General features: G+C 43.6%; 1 protein-coding gene across 1 annotated transcript in view; it reads left to right on the top strand.

Moving 5' to 3' along the window:
• The window catches only part of LOC106570470 (calcium-binding mitochondrial carrier protein Aralar2), a 114,197-nt gene that overhangs the window by 88,268 nt on the left and 4,854 nt on the right, over positions 1-21,075 (top strand). Inside the window, exons 15-17 of the mRNA XM_014142850.2 lie at positions 592-730; positions 8,607-8,765; positions 8,864-8,954. Of these exons, the coding sequence (XP_013998325.1) occupies positions 592-730; positions 8,607-8,765; positions 8,864-8,954 (389 nt within the window). The remainder of the gene's footprint in view (positions 1-591; positions 731-8,606; positions 8,766-8,863; positions 8,955-21,075) is intronic.

The raw sequence follows: 21,075 nt of genomic DNA, 5'->3' as shown, positions 1-21,075 counted from the left end.
AACTGGCAGCCAGATGGAGATGAGAAGTGAGGAGAGGTGATGAGTTGTAGTGTAGAGCCCAGAGTTTTCCCTGTCCAGGTCATATGGTCAGAGTACACTCCTGGCCCTAGTGATGTGTAAGATACCAGCTTTTCAAATAGAGGGACAGGAACAGAAACCAGTCTTAGACATTTTGGGGTTAGATTTTTCAGAACGAATACCACAAGCTATGCTATAAGAAATGATGTTCTGATGGGACTGGAAAAAGCTGTTGAAGGTAACATCTTTCCATTCCAGAAAACACTTGCATTTATTTTCCAGATCAGGATGTCAAAAGGATAAAGGGTTACAGTACTGTATGTGAGACCTCAGTCTTTTACAAAACTTCTTTGTATCCCTCCCTCCCTCCCTCCCTCCCTCCCTCCCTCCCTCCCTCCCTCCCTCCCTCCCTCCCTCCCTCCCTCCCTCCCTCCCTCCCTCCCTTCTTGTCTCTCTCTTTCTGTTTTGACCCCTCCTTGTCTGGTGCCTCCCTTCTTGTTTCTCTGTCCTCCACATCTCTCACCCCCCCTTCCTCACCCATTGGTCTCTTCTTTCTCGCTACACCATCCACAGGGAGCCAAAGCCTGTTTCCTGCGAGACATCCCCTTCTCAGCCATCTACTTCCCCTGCTATGCTCACGTCAAGACCTACATGAGTGATGAGGATGGGAGGATCGGACCGGGCAAGCTGCTGTTTTCAGGGGCCATAGCAGGTAATATACCATGCAACACTGTGGCTCAGAACCCTTAAAGTGTTCTTTGGTTGTCCTCATAGGAGAAAGCTTTGAATAACCCTTTTTAGTTGCAGGTCGAACTCTTTTAGTTCCAGGTAGAAACAGTTCTACCTTTTGGAACCTTTTTCTAAGAGTTATTCTTTTCTCTCCCTGGTTTATTTTCTGTGTCTCTCTCAGTCTCTCTCAGTTTCTCTCTCTGTCTGTCTCTCTCTGTCTCTCTCTCTCTCAGCCTATACATTATACATTATACATTATACACACATCCAACCATATTGGTCATTGATGATCAGAAGATGACGATTCAGATAAAAATACAATACTGTTAAAATGTTGTCACTAGCACAAGCTTAATAAGGAACCATTCTTGAGGAAGCAGAAAACCAAGCGTGAGCATTCCTGGTGGGTGGTGAGCCACCACATGGAACTCGGCCCAGACCCAGACCCCAGCTCCATCCCTCTAACCTCCTTCCCTCCTAGCCTCTATCCCTCTATCTTGCCCCTCTCCATCCCTCCTTTCCTCCATTCCCCAGCCTCCACCCCTTTCTTTCCCCCATCCATCCCTCCATTCCCCATTCCTCTATCCCTCCCTCCCACCCTCCATCCATCCCTCCATTCCTCTATCCCTCCCTCCCTCCTTCCATCCCTCCATTCCCATTCCTCTATCCCTCCCTCCCTCCTTCCATCCCTCCATTCCCATTCCTCTATCCCTCCCAGCCTCCCGGCTCCAGGCCTAAGACCCCAGTAGCCACCGACGACCGCAGGCTCCATCGTGGTCGTCCCTAATTAGAGTGCTCAGCGATTGGCTGGAGGCTGGGGTTTGGAGCCCAAAGAGAGACCAACCGCCTGCCTGCCAACAGGGTTTCGATAGGATGGGAGACTTTCCTCTGCTAACATATAGGAACTGGCAGCCTGAGCTCTGTCCCAACTGCCACCCTGTGCCCTATATAGTGCCCTACTTTTGACCATGGCCAATAGTACTTTTGACTTTTTGGTCAAAAGTAGTGCACTATATAGGGAATAGGGTGCCTGTTGAGAGGCAGCCTGTGTGTTAGGAATGTTAAGAGTGAGGCGCTGAGGGAGGTTGAGGAGCTGTGTTGGCCATCAACAGATGTCACGATACTGACAACCCGGAGGAAAGACAGTTTTGATCCACAGTCTTCCAGGTCTCTGTCTCCTCTTCCTACTTAAAAATATGATCTGGAGCGAGTCTGTAGGTTGAATATTTTTATTTGAGTGGGTTTATCTTAAAGAAAACAGCGTATAAGAAGGCGAGTGCAGAAGCCAAGCCAGGGTGGTTTGGAACGTCAAAAGAAAAGGGTTAATATTTATTTTGAATCCTGAGGGATATGTCGGTCAGTGCTGTAGTTCTGCCATTCAGCGCTGACTGAGCAGCGATCATGGCGCTACAGTACATGGAAAAGTCATATAAATGTAAAAAGACATTCCTACTCCCAATCTCCCCCTTCGTCTTATTTTGGTAACTCCCTCGATCAGGTCCAGGAGCTAGTTTAGAAACCTGAAATGGAGTTTATGATTTTTCATTTGCTCATAGTATTTATCACTCCTTTCTACATTTATCAGCGGTTAAGCCTTTTTGGTAATTAACGCTTTACAGTCGGCTCAGGAAATGTAATTACACGCTCAGTTTGGGCGGCATTATATAGACCCCCTGATCCCTGATCCCAGAACACACTGCAGAGCTGGTCATCTCCCAGTTCCTCCTCCTCCTGTGCTCTCTCTCTCTCTCTCTCTCTGGCTGTAGAGGAATAGACTTTCTGAGGTAGCTTTGAGAGGGAGATTTAAGACTGTGTTCCTGTGTTTTGAGGTGCTTCTCTGAGTCTCCTTAGCACTTTGAATGTGCTGTGAAACCAGTTGAGTTCTCCTCTCCCTCCTCTCTTCTCCCTTTCCCTCCTCTCCTCACCTCCCCTTTCCTCTCCCCTCCTCTCCTCCCCCCTTCACTACCCTCCTCTCCTCCCCCTTCCTCTCCACTCCTCTCCTCTCCTCTCCTCCCCTTTCCTCTCAACTCCTCTCCCCTCCTCTCCTCCCCCCTTCACTACCCTCCTCTCCTCCCCCTTCCTCTCCACTCCTCTCCTCTCCTCCCCCCTCCTCTGCTCTCCCCTCCTGTCCTCTCATCTCCTGTCCTCACATGTGAAGGATATCAGTGCAGGTGGTCTTTCCAGTTCTGTCACATTTGCAGTGAGTGAGTTGATCAGTGGTTGAATTGAATGGCTCGTTTAGTTTGAAGACGTGTAGCCTGTGTGACTAGCTGGTGAAGAGGCCGGTGATGGTAATGACTGTGCGTGGTGGTCGAAAGCAGCCATTGATGATTGATGCCATTCATAGCTGAAGTGGCTGGAGAGGGCTGCCCGCATGGGGCCCCCAGTCACTGGCACGTGGGACGCTTTTGTGTGTCCATCTCATTACCTCGTATTGTCTGCCCGTTGCAGGAGAAAACCATGAACATTACATAGTAGAGCCAATGGAGTTTTCTAATGTATTTTTCTGATCGTACACAACTTTCTGTGGAAAGGATCAAGAGAGTAGTTCAACATATGACTGGTACTCATTCAGATGACCAAAGGCTCAAATGAAAGTAGGATACGATGATGTTTTGAAATAAGTCCAAACGTAGACAAGATGAGTGAGATAAAAATCTCATTGAGAGTTCCAGTTTGTTTATTGGTCATACACATGATGTACACTACCCTTCAAAAGTTTGGGGTCACTTAGAAATGTCCGTGTTTTTGAAAGAAAAGCACACTTTTTGTCCATTAAAATAACATGAACTTGATCAGAAATACAGTGTAGACATTGTTAATGTTGTAAATGACTATTGTAGCTGGAAACGGCTGATTTTTAATGGAGTATCTACATAGGCCCATTATCAGCAACCATCACTCCTGTGTTGCAATGGCACGTTGTGTTAGCTAATCCAAGTTTATAATTTCTATCATAAAAGGCTAATTGATCATTAGAAAACCCTTTTTATGTTAGCACAGCTGAAAACTGTTGTTTGATTAAAGAAGCAATAAAACTGGCCTTCTTTAGACTAGTTGAGTATCTGGAGCATCATCATTTGCGGGTTTGGCCAGAAACAAAGGACTTTCTTCTGAAACTCGTCAGTCTATTCTTGTTCTGAGAAATGAAGGCTATTCCATGTGAGAAATTGCCAAGAACCTGAAGATCTCGTACAGCACTGTGTACTGCTCCCTTCACAGAACAGCACAAACTGGCTATAACCAGAATAGAAAGAGGAGTGGGAGGCCCCGGTGAACAACTGAGCAAGAGGACAAGTACATTAGAGTGTAGTTTGAGAAACAGATGCCTCACAAGTCCTCAACTGGCAGCTTCATTAAACATTTACATTTACATTTAAGTCATTTAGCAGACGCTCTTATCCAGAGCGACTTACAAATTGGTGCATTCACCTTATGATATCCAGTGGAACAACCACTTTACAATAGTGCATCTAAATCTTTTAAGGGGGGGGGGGTTAGAAGGATTACTTTATCCTATCCTAGGTATTCCTTAAAGAGGTGGGGTTTCAGGTGTCTCCGGAAGGTGGTGACTGACTCCGCTGTCCTGGCGTCGTGAGGGAGCTTGTTCCACCATTGGGGTGCCAGAGCAGCGAACAGTTTTGACTGGGCTGAGCGGGAACTGTGCTTCCTCAGAGGTAGGGGGGCCAGCAGGCCAGAGGTGGATGAACACAGTGCCCTTGTTTGGGTGTAGGGCCTGATCAGAGCCTGAAGGTATGGAGGTGCCGTTCTCTTCACAGCTCCGTAGGCAATCACCATGGTCTTGTAGCGGATGCGAGCTTCAACTGGAAGCCAGTGGAGAAAGCGGAGGAGCGGGGTGACGTGAGAGAACTTGGGAAGGTTGAACACCAGACGGGCTGCGGCGTTCTGGATGAGTTGTAGGGGTTTAATGGCACAGGCAGGGAGCCCAGCCAACAGCGAGTTGCAGTAATCCAGACGGGAGATGACAAGTGCCTGGATTAGGACCTGCGCCGCTTCCTGTGTGAGGCAGGGTCGTACTCTGCGAATGTTGTAGAGCATGAACCTACAGGATCGGGTCACTGCCTTGATGTCAGTGGAGAACGACAGGGTGTTGTCCAGGATCACGCCAAGGTTCTTAGCACTCTGGGAGGAGGACACAAGGGAGTTGTCAACCGTGATGGCGAGATCATGGAACGGGCAGTCCTGGAACCCCGGGAGGAAGAGCAGCTCCATCTTGCCGAGGTTTAGCTTGAGCTGGTGATCTGTCATCCACACTGATATGTCTGACAGACATGCAGAGATGCGATTCGCCGCCTGGTTATCAGAAGGGGGAAAGGAGAAGATTAATTGTGTGTCGTCTGCATAGCAATGATAGGAAAGACCATGTGAAGATATGACAGAGCCAAGTGACTTGGTGTATAGCGAGAATAGGAGAGGGCCTAGAACAGAGCCCTGGGGGACACCAGTGGTGAGAGCGCATGGTGCGGAGACAGATTCTCGCCACGCCACCTGGTAGGAGCGACCTGTCAGGTAGGACGCAATCCAAGCGTGGGCCGCGCCGGAGATGCCCAACTCGGAGAGGGTGGAGAGGAGGATCTGATGGTTCACAGTATCAAAGGCAGCAGATAGGTCTAGAAGGATGAGAGCAGAGGAGAGAGAGTTAGCTTTAGCAGTGCGGAGAGCCTGCAATGAGATTAGTGGAAGAACAGCATCTAGTAAAGATGAGGTCAAGCGTATTGCCTGCCTTGTGAGTAGGGGGGGAAGGTGAGAGGGTGAGGTCAAAAGAGGAGAGGAGTGGAAAGAAGGAGGCAGAGAGGAATGAGTCAAAGGTAGACGTGGGGAGATTAAAGTCACCCAGAACTGTGAGAGGTGAGCCATCCTCAGGAAAGGAACTTATCAAGGCGTCAAGCTCATTGATGAACTCTCCAAGGGAACCTGGAGGGCGATAAATGATAAGGATGTTAAGCTTGAAAGGGCTGGTAACTGTGACAGCATGGAATTCAAATGAGGAGATAGACAGATGGGTCAGGGGAGAAAGAGAGAATGTCCACTTGGGAGAGATGAGGATTCCAGTGCCACCACCCCGCTGGCTCGATGCACTAGGGGTATGCGAGAACACGTGGGCAGACGAAGAGAGAGCAGTAGGAGTAGCAGTGTTATCTGTGGTAATCCATGTTTCCGTCAGCGCCAGAAAGTCTAGGGACTGGAGGGTAGCATAGGCTGAGATGAACTCAGCCTTGTTGGCTGCAGACCGGCAGTTCCAGAGGCTGCCGGAGACCTGGAACTCCACGTGGGTCGTGCGCGCTGGGACCACCAGGTTAGAGTGGCAGCGGCCACGCGGTGTGAAGCGTTTGTATGGCCTGTACAGAGAGGAGAGAACAGGGATAGACAGACACATAGTTGACAAGCTACAGAAGTGTTGTTTCTTGTATTATTGTCTCTTGTGTCTTTAGAGAACTGTTTCACTTTGATATCCTTTTTCTTCTGTCCTGATTTTCTCTTTCTTTTCTTCTGTTAACTAGATATTCTTTGTTGTTCTTCGTTAGCTAGCTAGCTTCTTCCAAAAGAGTCCCTAGCAACTGCTTAGCAACTGGTAAACAATTCAGCTAGCTAAGATAACTACAATTTTATGAAAAATAGTTATTTTTCAAAAGCCTATCTTCTTTGTTTGTTGCTTGTTTTTTCTCCTATTCAGTCTTGCAGTTTTCTTTTGCTTTTTTCCCGATGTACTTCACTCTAAAAACCATGTAAATTTCAATATTTGTAGGAGCTCATTTTTTCAGCTGCTGCTGCTCAAATTGGAGTTCCGGAACTGAAGAATTAAATAGTTGTAATGGTCGTCGTATGTAGTAGACCAAGGCGCAGCGGGTTGAGTGCTCATATTTACTTTTATTGAACACTTAAATAACAAAACAAGAAAACGAACGACAAACAGTCTTGCAGGCTAAACACAGCAGTGCAAAAACAACTTCCCACAAAACCCATTACAAAAAACACCCCTCTATATAGGACCTTCAATCAGAGGCAACGAAGAACAGCTGCCTCCAATTGAAGGTCAAACCAATAACCCTAAACATAGAACTAGAAAGACTAGACCAGAACATAGAAATATACTAACATAGAACATAACCAAAAACCCCGGAACACTCTAAACAAACACCCCTCTACATAAACACATAGCCCAACAAACGCCGAAACACTCTAAACAAATACCCCCTGCCATGTCCTGACCAAACTATAATAACAAATAACCCCTTTACTGGTCAGGACGTGACAATAGTACCCGCAAAACACCAGTCTCAACGTCAACAGTGAGGAGGCGACTCCGGGATGCTGGCCTTCTAGGCAGAGTTCCTCTGTCCAGTGTCTGTGTTCTTTTGCCCATCTTAATATATGGCTTTTTCTTTGCAACATTTTTCAGCTGTGCTAACATAATTGCAAAAGGGTTTTCTAATGATCAATTTGCCTTTTAAAATGGTAAACTTGGATTAGCTAACACAACGTGCCATTGGAACAGAGGAGTGATGGTTGCTGATAATGGGCCTCTGTCCACCTATGTAGATAGTCCATAAAAAAATCAGCCGTTTCCAGCTACAACAGTCATTTACAACATTAACAATGTCTACACTGTATTTCTGATCAATTTCATGTTATTTTAATGGACAAAAAAATGTGCAGACTAATACGGAGACTAATGCAGGATAACAGAACCACTCCATTCACAGACTGTACCAACACTGATGCAGGATAACAGAACCACTACATTCACAGACAATACTAACACTGATGCAGGATAACAGAACCACTACATTCAGAGACAGTAGTAACACTGATGCAGGATAACAGAACCACTACATTCACAGACAGTACTAACACTGATGCAGGATAACAGAACCACTCCATTCAGATACAGTAGTAACACTGATGCAGGATAACAGAACCACTACATTCAGAGACAGTAGTAACACTGATGCAGGATAACAGAACCACTACATTCACAGACAGTAGTAACACTGATGCAGGATAACAGAACCACTACATTCAGAGACAGTAGTAAAACTGATGCAGGATAACAGAACCACTACATTCACAGACAGTACTAACACTGATGCAGGATAACAGAACCACTATATTCACAGACAGTAGTAACACTGATGCAGGATAACAGAACCACTACATTCACAGACAGTAGTAACACTGATGCAGGATAACAGAACCACTACATTCAGAGACAGTAGTAACACTGATACAGGATAACAGAACCACTACATTCACAGACAGTAGTAACACTGATGCAGGATAACAGAACCACTACATTCACAGACAGTAGTAACACTGATGCAGGATCACAGAACCACTACATTCACAGACAGTAGTAACACTGATCCAGGATAACAGAATCACTACATTCACAGACAGTACTAACACTGATGCAGGATAACAGAACCACTCCATTCAGAGACAGTAGTAAAACTGATGCAGGATAACAGAACCACTACATTCAGAGACAGTAGTAACACTGATGCAGGATAACAGAACCACTACATTCACAGACAGTACTAACACTGATGCAGGATAACAGAACCACTACATTCACAGACAGTACCAACACTGATGCAGGATAACAGAACCACTACATTCACAGACAGTACTAACACTGATGCAGGATAACAGAACCACTCCATTCAGATACAGTAGTAAAACTGATGCAGGATAACAGAACCACTACATTCAGAGACAGTAGTAACACTGATGCAGGATAACAGAACCACTACATTCACAGACAGTACTAACACTGATGCAGGATAACAGAACCACTACAGTGCTAACAAGTGCTGAGTGAGGTGTTCTCTCCTTAGGTATGCCCGCGGCCTCTCTGGTGACCCCAGCCGATGTTATCAAGACCAGGCTACAAGTGGCGGCCCGTGCTGGCCAGACCACGTACAGTGGCCTCGTTGACTGCTTCTGGAAGATTCTGAAGGAGGAGGGACCACGGGCCTTCTGGAAAGGAGCAGGAGGTATCACCACATTTTTATTAATATCTGATGATGATGATGTGATATAAATGGCACAGTAGTGAAATAGTGTTATTGAGAGTTGTGCTTTTTCACTGTAGCCCGAGTGTTCCGATCCTCACCTCAGTTTGGGGTCACCCTGGTGACCTATGAACTCCTGCAGAGGTGGTTCTATGTGGACTTCGGCGGACAGTAAGTCAGAACTCCTCCCTCTCCTCATCTGAATGACATGAGCCTGGCCCGTATTCATAAAGTGTCTCAGCATAGGAGGGCTGATCTAGGATCCACCCCCCATCCATATGATCTTATTTATTATTAAAATAATAAGATTATAACCGATCCTATATAAGCACTCTGAGACACCTCATGAATAAGGGTCCTGATGTCTTTTGGGATATTAGACTTGAGTGCTCATGCTTGCTGAGGAAATTCAGGGATCACACAATAAGACTGAGAAATCCAAAACCGTAAATGTCAGAATGGTCCAGTCGGGAATAATAGCTTCTACTGACTATTGCTGTGTGATACAAAATCATGGTCATTTCTAGCAGCACTTTACTGCCAACCTTTCAACACAGAGAGAGAGATGTGTAGTTATACAAAGAATAGATTTCCATTTAAAACCATGCAGAGGGTTAAATGAAAAGCTTGGCTACCCATCGTGTGGGTGCACTTCTTTGTCTCCAGAGGAACAAGAAATGCCATGAGACCAAAATAATTTAAAGTAGATCAGGTGACTAGCTTCAACCATTTACTTGGTCTGCATCCCCAATGGCACCCTATTCCTATAGGGCTCTGGTCAAAAGCAGTGCACTATAAAGAGAATAGGTCACCGTTTGTGACGCAGCCCATTACTTGGTGGGATTGATGTGACATTTCCTAAACTACAGAGCTCCAGAGCTGTGATGTAGGACAGTCCTAAACTACAGAGCTCCAGAGCTGTGATGTAGGACAGTCCTAAACTACAGAGCTGTGATGTAGGGCAGTCCTAAACTACAGAGGCACAGAGCTGTGATGTAGGACAGTCCTAAACTACAGAGATACAGAGCTGTGATGCAAGACAGTCCTAAACTACAGAGATACAGAGCTGTGATGTAAGACAGTCCTAAACTACAGAGATACAGAGCTGTGATGTAGGGCAGTCCTAAACTACAGAGATACAGAGCTGTGATGTAAGACAGTCCTAAACTACAGAGATCCAGAGCTGTGATGTAGGACAGTCCTAAACTACAGAGATACAAAGCTGTGATGTAAGACAGTCCTAAACTACAGAGATACAGAGCTGTGATGTAAGACAGTCCTAAACTACAGAGATACAGAGCTGTGATGTAGGACAGTCCTAAACTACAGAGATACAGAGCTGTGATGTAGGACAGTCCTAAACTACAGAGATACAGAGCTGTAATGTAGGACAGTCCTAAACTACAGAGGCACAGAGCTGTGATGTAGGGCAGTCCTAAACTACAGAGATACAGAGCTGTAATGTAAGACAGTCCTAAACTACAGAGATACAGAGCTGTGATGTAGGACAGTCCTAAACTACAGAGATACAGAGCTGTGATGTAGGACAGTCCTAAACTACAGAGCTGTGATGTAGGGCAGTCCTAAACTACAGAGATACAGAGCTGTGATGTAAGACAGTCCTAAAATACAGAGATACAGAGCTGTGATGTAAGACAGTCCTAAACTACAGAGATACAGAGCTGTGATGTAGGACAGTCCTAAACTACAGAGCTGTGATGTAGGACAGTCCTAAACTACAGAACTATGATGTAAGACAGTCCTAAACTACAGAGATACAGACCTGTGATGTAAGACAGTCCTAAACTACAGAGATACAGACCTGTGATGTAAGACAGTCCTAAACTACAGAGATACAGACCTGTGATGTAGGACAGTCCTAAACTACAGAACTATGATGTAAGACAGTCCTAAACTACAGAGATACAGACCTGTGATGTAAGACAGTCCTAAACTACAGAGATAAAGACCTGTGATGTAAGACAGTCCTAAACTACAGAGATACAGACCTGTGATGTAGGACAGTCCTAAACTACAGAGATACAGAGCTGTGATGTAGGACAGTCCTAAACTACAGAGATACAGACCTGTGATGTAGGACAGTCCTAAACTACAGAGATACAGAGCTGTGATGTAAGACAGTCCTAAACTACAGAGATACAGACCTGTGATGTAAGACAGTCCTAAACTACAGAGATACAGACCTGTGATGTAAGACAGTCCTAAACTACAGAGATACAGAGCTGTGATGTAAGACAGTCCTAAACTACAGAGATACAGAGCTGTGATGTAGGACAGTCCTAAACTACAGAGATACAGAGCTGTGATGTAAGACAGTCCTAAACTACAGAGATACAGAGCTGTGATGTAAGACAGTCCTAAACTACAGAGATACAGAGCTGTGATGTAAGACAGTCCTAAACTACAGAGATACAGAGCTGTGATGTAAGACAGTCCTAAACTACAGAGATACAGAGCTGTGATGTAAGACAGTCCTAAACTACAGAGATACAGAGCTGTGATGTAAGACAGTCCTAAACTACAGAGATACAGAGCTGTGATGTAAGACAGTCCTAAACTACAGAGATACAGAGCTGTGATGTAAGACAGTCCTAAACTACAGAGATACAGAGCTGTGATGTAAGACAGTCCTAAACTACAGAGATACAGAGCTGTGATGTAAGACAGTCCTAAACTACAGAGATACAGAGCTGTGATGTAAGACAGTCCTAAACTACAGAGATACAGAGCTGTGATGTAAGACAGTCCTAAACTACAGAGATACAGAGCTGTGATGTAAGACAGTCCTAAACTACAGAGATACAGAGCTGTGATGTAAGACAGTCCTAAACTACAGAGATACAGAGCTGTGATGTAAGACAGTCCTAAACTACAGAGATACAGAGCTGTGATGTAAGACAGTCCTAAACTACAGAGATACAGAGCTGTGATGTAGGGCAGTCCTAAACTACAGAGATACAGAGCTGTGATGTAAGGCAGTCCTAAACTACAGAGATACAGAGCTGTGATGTAAGACAGTCCTAAACTACAGAGATACAGAGCTGTGATGTAAGACAGTCCTAAACTACAGAGATACAGAGCTGTGATGTAAGACAGTCCTAAACTACAGAGATACAGAGCTGTGATGTAAGACAGTCCTAAACTACAGAGATACAGAGCTGTGATGTAAGACAGTCCTAAACTACAGAGATACAGAGCTGTGATGTAAGACAGTCCTAAACTACAGAGATACAGACCTGTGATGTAAGACAGTCCTAAACTACAGAGATACAGAGCTGTGATGTAAGACAGTCCTAAACTACAGAGATACAGAGCTGTGATGTAAGACAGTCCTAAACTACAGAGATACAGAGCTGTGATGTAAGACAGTCCTAAACTACAGAGATACAGAGCTGTGATGTAAGACAGTCCTAAACTACAGAGATACAGACCTGTGATGTAAGACAGTCCTAAACTACAGAGATACAGACCTGTGATGTAAGACAGTCCTAAACTACAGAGATACAGAGCTGTGATGTAAGACAGTCCTAAACTACAGAGATACAGAGCTGTGATGTAAGACAGTCCTAAACTACAGAGATACAGACCTGTGATGTAAGACAGTCCTAAACTACAGAGATACAGACCTGTGATGTAAGACAGTCCTAAACTACAGAGATACAGAGCTGTGATGTAAGACAGTCCTAAACTACAGAGATACAGACCTGTGATGTAAGACAGTCCTAAACTACAGAGATACAGACCTGTGATGTAAGACAGTCCTAAACTACAGAGATACAGAGCTGTGATGTAAGACAGTCCTAAACTACAGAGATACAGAGCTGTGATGTAAGACAGTCCTAAACTACAGAGATACAGACCTGTGATGTAAGACAGTCCTAAACTACAGAGATACAGAGCTGTGATGTAAGACAGTCCTAAACTACAGAGATACAGAGCTGTGATGTAAGACAGTCCTAAACTACAGAGATACAGAGCTGTGATGTAGGACAGTCCTAAACTACAGAGATACAGAGCTGTGATGTAAGACAGTCCTAAACTACAGAGATACAGAGCTGTGATGTAAGACAGTCCTAAACTACAGAGATACAGACCTGTGATGTAAGACAGTCCTAAACTACAGAGATACAGAGCTGTGATGTAAGACAGTCCTAAACTACAGAGATACAGAGCTGTGATGTAAGACAGTCCTAAACTACAGAGATACAGAGCTGTGATGTAAGACAGTCCTAAACTACAGAGATACAGAGCTGTGATGTAAGACAGTCCTAAACTACAGAGATACAGACCTGTGATGTAAGACAGTCCTAAACTACAGAGATACAGACCTGTGATGTAAGACAGTCCTAAACTACAGAGATACAGAGCTGTGATGTAAGACAGTCCTAAACTACAGAGATACAGAGCTGTGATGTAAGACAGTCCTAAACTACAGAGATACAGAGCTGTGATGTAAGACAGTCCTAAACTACAGAGATACAGAGCTGTGATGTAAGACAGTCCTAAACTACAGAGATACAGAGCTGTGATGTAGGACAGTCCTAAACTACAGAGATACAGAGCTGTGATGTAAGACAGTCCTAAACTACAGAGATACAGAGCTGTGATGTAAGACAGTCCTAAACTACAGAGATACAGAGCTGTGATGTAAGACAGTCCTAAACTACAGAGATACAGAGCTGTGATGTAAGACAGTCCTAAACTACAGAGATACAGAGCTGTGATGTAAGACAGTCCTAAACTACAGAGATACAGACCTGTGATGTAAGACAGTCCTAAACTACAGAGATACAGACCTGTGATGTAAGACAGTCCTAAACTACAGAGATACAGAGCTGTGATGTAAGACAGTCCTAAACTACAGAGATACAGACCTGTGATGTAAGACAGTCCTAAACTACAGAGATACAGACCTGTGATGTAAGACAGTCCTAAACTACAGAGATACAGACCTGTGATGTAAGACAGTCCTAAACTACAGAGATACAGACCTGTGATGTAAGACAGTCCTAAACTACAGAGATACAGACCTGTGATGTAAGACAGTCCTAAACTACAGAGATACAGACCTGTGATGTAAGACAGTCCTAAACTACAGAGATACAGACCTGTGATGTAAGACAGTCCTAAACTACAGAGATACAGACCTGTGATGTAAGACAGTCCTAAACTACAGAGATACAGACCTGTGATGTAAGACAGTCCTAAACTACAGAGATACAGACCTGTGATGTAAGACAGTCCTAAACTACAGAGATACAGACCTGTGATGTAAGACAGTCCTAAACTACAGAGATACAGAGCTGTGATGTAAGACAGTCCTAAACTACAGAGATACAGACCTGTGATGTAAGACAGTCCTAAACTACAGAGATACAGAGCTGTGATGTAAGACAGTCCTAAACTACAGAGATACAGACCTGTGATGTAAGACAGTCCTAAACTACAGAGATACAGAGCTGTGATGTAAGACAGTCCTAAACTACAGAGATACAGAGCTGTGATGTAGGACAGTCCTAAACTACAGAGATACAGAGCTGTGATGTAAGACAGTCCTAAACTACAGAGATACAGAGCTGTGATGTAGGACAGTCCTAAACTACAGAGATACAGACCTGTGATGTAAGACAGTCCTAAACTACAGAGATACAGAGCTGTGATGTAAGACAGTCCTAAACTACAGAGATACAGACCTGTGATGTAAGACAGTCCTAAACTACAGAGATACAGACCTGTGATGTAAGACAGTCCTAAACTACAGAGATACAGACCTGTGATGTAAGACAGTCCTAAACTACAGAGATACAGAGCTGTGATGTAAGACAGTCCTAAACTACAGAGATACAGACCTGTGATGTAAGACAGTCCTAAACTACAGAGATACAGAGCTGTGATGTAAGACAGTCCTAAACTACAGAGATACAGACCTGTGATGTAAGACAGTCCTAAACTACAGAGATACAGACCTGTGATGTAAGACAGTCCTAAACTACAGAGATACAGACCTGTGATGTAAGACAGTCCTAAACTACAGAGATACAGACCTGTGATGTAAGACAGTCCTAAACTACAGAGATACAGACCTGTGATGTAAGACAGTCCTAAACTACAGAGATACAGAGCTGTGATGTAAGACAGTCCTAAACTACAGAGATACAGACCTGTGATGTAAGACAGTCCTAAACTACAGAGATACAGACCTGTGATGTAAGACAGTCCTAAACTACAGAGATACAGACCTGTGATGTAAGACAGTCCTAAACTACAGAGATACAGAGCTGTGATGTAAGACAGTCCTAAACTACAGAGATACAGAGCTGTGATGTAAGACAGTCCTAAACTACAGAGATACAGAGCTGTGATGTAAGACAGTCCTAAACTACAGAGATACAGAGCTGTGATGTAGGACAGTCCTAAACTACAGAGATACAGAGCTGTGATGTAAGACAGTCCTAAACTACAGAGATACAGAGCTGTGATGTAGGACAGTCCTAAACTACAGAGATACAGAGCTGTGATGTAAGACAGTCCTAAACTACAGAGATACAGAGCTGTGATGTAGGACAGTCCTAAACTACAGAGATACAGACCTGTGATGTAAGACAGTCCTAAACTACAGAGATACAGACCTGTGATGTAAGACAGTCCTAAACTACAGAGATACAGAGCTGTGATGTAAGACAGTCCTAAACTACAGAGATACAGACCTGTGATGTAAGACAGTCCTAAACTACAGAGATACAGAGCTGTGATGTAAGACAGTCCTAAACTACAGAGATACAGACCTGTGATGTAAGACAGTCCTAAACTACAGAGATACAGACCTGTGATGTAAGACAGTCCTAAACTACAGAGATACAGACCTGTGATGTAAGACAGTCCTAAACTACAGAGATACAGACCTGTGATGTAAGACAGTCCTAAACTACAGAGATACAGACCTGTGATGTAAGACAGTCCTAAACTACAGAGATACAGAGCTGTGATGTAAGACAGTCCTAAACTACAGAGATACAGACCTGTGATGTAAGACAGTCCTAAACTACAGAGATACAGACCTGTGATGTAAGACAGTCCTAAACTACAGAGATACAGACCTGTGATGTAAGACAGTCCTAAACTACAGAGATACAGACCTGTGATGTAAGACAGTCCTAAACTACAGAGATACAGAGCTGTGATGTAAGACAGTCCTAAACTACAGAGATACAGAGCTGTGATGTAAGACAGTCCTAAACTACAGAGATACAGAGCTGTGATGTAAGACAGTCCTAAACTACAGAGATACAGACCTGTGATGTAAGACAGTCCTAAACTACAGAGATACAGAGCTGTGATGTAAGACAGTCCTAAACTACAGAGATACAGAGCTGTGATGTAAGACAGTCCTAAACTACAGAGATACAGACCTGTGATGTAAGACAGTCCTAAACTACAGAGATACAGAGCTGTGATGTAAGACAGTCCTAAACTACAGAGATACAGAGCTGTGATGTAAGACAGTCCTAAACTACAGAGATACAGACCTGTGATGTAAGACAGTCCTAAACTACAGAGATACAGACCTGTGATGTAAGACAGTCCTAAACTACAGAGATACAGACCTGTGATGTAAGACAGTCCTAAACTACAGAGATACAGAGCTGTGATGTAAGACAGTCCTAAACTACAGAGATACAGACCTGTGATGTAAGACAGTCCTAAACTACAGAGATACAGACCTGTGATGTAAGACAGTCCTAAACTACAGAGATACAGACCTGTGATGTAAGACAGTCCTAAACTACAGAGATACAGAGCTGTGATGTAAGACAGTCCTAAACTACAGAGATACAGAGCTGTGATGTAGGACAGTCCTAAACTACAGAGATACAGAGCTGTGATGTAGGACAGTCCTAAACTACAGAGATACAGAGCTGTGATGTAGGACAGTCCTAAACTACAGAGATACAGAGCTGTGATGTAAGACAGTCCTAAACTACAGAGATACAGAGCTGTGATGTAAGACAGTCCTAAACTACAGAGATACAGAGCTGTGATGTAAGACAGTCCTAAACTACAGAGATACAGACCTGTGATGTAAGACAGTCCTAAACTACAGAGATACAGACCTGTGATGTAAGACAGTCCTAAACTACAGAGATACAGAGCTGTGATGTAAGACAGTCCTAAACTACAGAGATACAGACCTGTGATGTAAGACAGTCCTAAACTACAGAGATACAGAGCTGTGATGTAAGACAGTCCTAAACTACAGAGATACAGACCTGTGATGTAAGACAGTCCTAAACTACAGAGATACAGAGCTGTGATGTAAGACAGTCCTAAACTACAGAGATACAGACCTGTGATGTAAGACAGTCCTAAACTACAGAGATACAGACCTGTGATGTAAGACAGTCCTAAACTATAGAGATACAGACCTGTGATGTAAGACAGTCCTAAACTACAGAGATACAGAGCTGTGATGTAAGACAGTCCTAAACTACAGAGATACAGACCTGTGATGTAAGACAGTCCTAAACTACAGAGATACAGAGCTGTGATGTAGGACAGTCCTAAACTACAGAGATACAGAGCTGTGATGTAAGACAGTCCTAAACTACAGAGATACAGAGCTGTGATGTAGGACAGTCCTAAACTACAGAGATACAGAGCTGTGATGTAAGACAGTCCTAAACTACAGAGATACAGAGCTGTGATGTAAGACAGTCCTAAACTACAGAGATACAGACCTGTGATGTAGGACAGTCCTAAACTACAGAGATACAGAGCTGTGATGTAAGACAGTCCTAAACTACAGAGATACAGAGCTGTGATGTAAGACAGTCCTAAACTACAGAGATACAGAGCTGTGATGTAAGACAGTCCTAAACTACAGAGATACAGAGCTGTGATGTAAGACAGTCCTAAACTACAGAGATACAGAGCTGTGATGTAGGACAGTCCTAAACTACAGAGATACAGAGCTGTGATGTAAGACAGTCCTAAACTACAGAGATACAGAGCTGTGATGTAAGACAGTCCTAAACTACAGAGATACAGACCTGTGATGTAAGACAGTCCTAAACTACAGAGATACAGACCTGTGATGTAAGACAGTCCTAAACTACAGAGATACAGACCTGTGATGTAAGACAGTCCTAAACTACAGAGATACAGACCTGTGATGTAAGACAGTCCTAAACTACAGAGATACAGACCTGTGATGTAAGACAGTCCTAAACTACAGAGATACAGACCTGTGATGTAAGACAGTCCTAAACTACAGAGATACAGAGCTGTGATGTAAGACAGTCCTAAACTACAGAGATACAGACCTGTGATGTAAGACAGTCCTAAACTACAGAGATACAGACCTGTGATGTAAGACAGTCCTAAACTACAGAGATACAGACCTGTGATGTAAGACAGTCCTAAACTACAGAGATACAGAGCTGTGATGTAAGACAGTCCTAAACTACAGAGATACAGACCTGTGATGTAAGACAGTCCTAAACTACAGAGATACAGACCTGTGATGTAAGACAGTCCTAAACTACAGAGATACAGACCTGTGATGTAAGACAGTCCTAAACTACAGAGATACAGAGCTGTGATGTAAGACAGTCCTAAACTACAGAGATACAGACCTGTGATGTAAGACAGTCCTAAACTACAGAGATACAGACCTGTGATGTAAGACAGTCCTAAACTACAGAGATACAGAGCTGTGATGTAAGACAGTCCTAAACTACAGAGATACAGAGCTGTGATGTAAGACAGTCCTAAACTACAGAGATACAGAGCTGTGATGTAAGACAGTCCTAAACTACAGAGATACAGAGCTGTGATGTAAGACAGTCCTAAACTACAGAGATACAGAGCTGTGATGTAAGACAGTCCTAAACTACAGAGATACAGAGCTGTGATGTAAGACAGTCCTAAACTACAGAGATACAGAGCTGTGATGTAAGACAGTCCTAAACTACAGAGATACAGAGCTGTGATGTAAGACAGTCCTAAACTACAGAGATACAGACCTGTGATGTAAGACAGTCCTAAACTACAGAGATACAGAGCTGTGATGTAAGACAGTCCTAAACTACAGAGATACAGACCTGTGATGTAAGACAGTCCTAAACTACAGAGATACAGAGCTGTGATGTAAGACAGTCCTAAACTACAGAGATACAGAGCTGTGATGTAGGACAGTCCTAAACTACAGAGATACAGAGCTGTGATGTAAGACAGTCCTAAACTACAGAGATACAGAGCTGTGATGTAGGACAGTCCTAAACTACAGAGATACAGAGCTGTGATGTAAGACAGTCCTAAACTACAGAGATACAGAGCTGTGATGTAAGACAGTCCTAAACTACAGAGATACAGAGCTGTGATGTAGGACAGTCCTAAACTACAGAGATACAGACCTGTGATGTAAGACAGTCCTAAACTACAGAGATACAGACCTGTGATGTAAGACAGTCCTAAACTACAGAGATACAGACCTGTGATGTAAGACAGTCCTAAACTACAGAGATACAGACCTGTGATGTAAGACAGTCCTAAACTACAGAGATACAGAGCTGTGATGTAAGACAGTCCTAAACTACAGAGATACAGAGCTGTGATGTAAGACAGTCCTAAACTACAGAGATACAGAGCTGTGATGTAAGACAGTCCTAAACTACAGAGATACAGACCTGTGATGTAAGACAGTCCTAAACTACAGAGATACAGACCTGTGATGTAAGACAGTCCTAAACTACAGAGATACAGACCTGTGATGTAAGACAGTCCTAAACTACAGAGATACAGAGCTGTGATGTAAGACAGTCCTAAACTATAGAGATACAGACCTGTGATGTAAGACAGTCCTAAACTACAGAGATACAGAGCTGTGATGTAAGACAGTCCTAAACTACAGAGATACAGAGCTGTGATGTAAGACAGTCCTAAACTACAGAGATACAGAGCTGTGATGTAGGGCAGTCCTAAACTACAGAGATACAGACCTGTGATGTAAGACAGTCCTAAACTACAGAGATCCAGACCTGTGATGTAAGACAGTCCTAAACTACAGAGATACAGAGCTGTGATGTAAGACAGTCCTAAACTACAGAGATACAGAGCTGTGATGTAAGACAGTCCTAAACTACAGAGATACAGACCTGTGATGTAAGACAGTCCTAAACTACAGAGATACAGAGCTGTGATGTAAGACAGTCCTAAACTACAGAGATACAGAGCTGTGATGTAAGACAGTCCTAAACTACAGAGATACAGACCTGTGATGTAAGACAGTCCTAAACTACAGAGATACAGACCTGTGATGTAAGACAGTCCTAAACTACAGAGATACAGACCTGTGATGTAAGACAGTCCTAAACTACAGAGATACAGACCTGTGATGTAAGACAGTCCTAAACTACAGAGATACAGACCTGTGATGTAAGACAGTCCTAAACTACAGAGATACAGACCTGTGATGTAAGACAGTCCTAAACTACAGAGATACAGACCTGTGATGTAAGACAGTCCTAAACTACAGAGATACAGACCTGTGATGTAAGACAGTCCTAAACTACAGAGATACAGAGCTGTGATGTAAGACAGTCCTAAACTACAGAGATACAGACCTGTGATGTAAGACAGTCCTAAACTACAGAGATACAGACCTGTGATGTAAGACAGTCCTAAACTACAGAGATACAGAGCTGTGATGTAAGACAGTCCTAAACTACAGAGATACAGACCTGTGATGTAAGACAGTCCTAAACTACAGAGATACAGACCTGTGATGTAAGACAGTCCTAAACTACAGAGATACAGAGCTGTGATGTAAGACAGTCCTAAACTACAGAGATACAGAGCTGTGATGTAAGACAGTCCTAAACTACAGAGATACAGAGCTGTGATGTAAGACAGTCCTAAACTACAGAGATACAGACCTGTGATGTAAGACAGTCCTAAACTACAGAGATACAGAGCTGTGATGTAAGACAGTCCTAAACTACAGAGATACAGAGCTGTGATGTAAGACAGTCCTAAACTACAGAGATACAGAGCTGTGATGTAAGACAGTCCTAAACTACAGAGATACAGAGCTGTGATGTAAGACAGTCCTAAACTACAGAGATACAGACCTGTGATGTAAGACAGTCCTAAACTACAGAGATACAGAGCTGTGATGTAAGACAGTCCTAAACTACAGAGATACAGAGCTGTGATGTAAGACAGTCCTAAACTACAGAGATACAGACCTGTGATGTAAGACAGTCCTAAACTA

The sequence above is a fragment of the Salmo salar genome, chromosome ssa14, assembly GCF_905237065.1.
Source record: "Salmo salar chromosome ssa14, Ssal_v3.1, whole genome shotgun sequence".
In the NCBI taxonomy this organism is placed as follows: Eukaryota; Metazoa; Chordata; class Actinopteri; order Salmoniformes; family Salmonidae; genus Salmo; species Salmo salar.
Note: the sequence above shows the minus strand (reverse complement) of the source record. Positions and strands in the feature narration are given on the sequence as shown.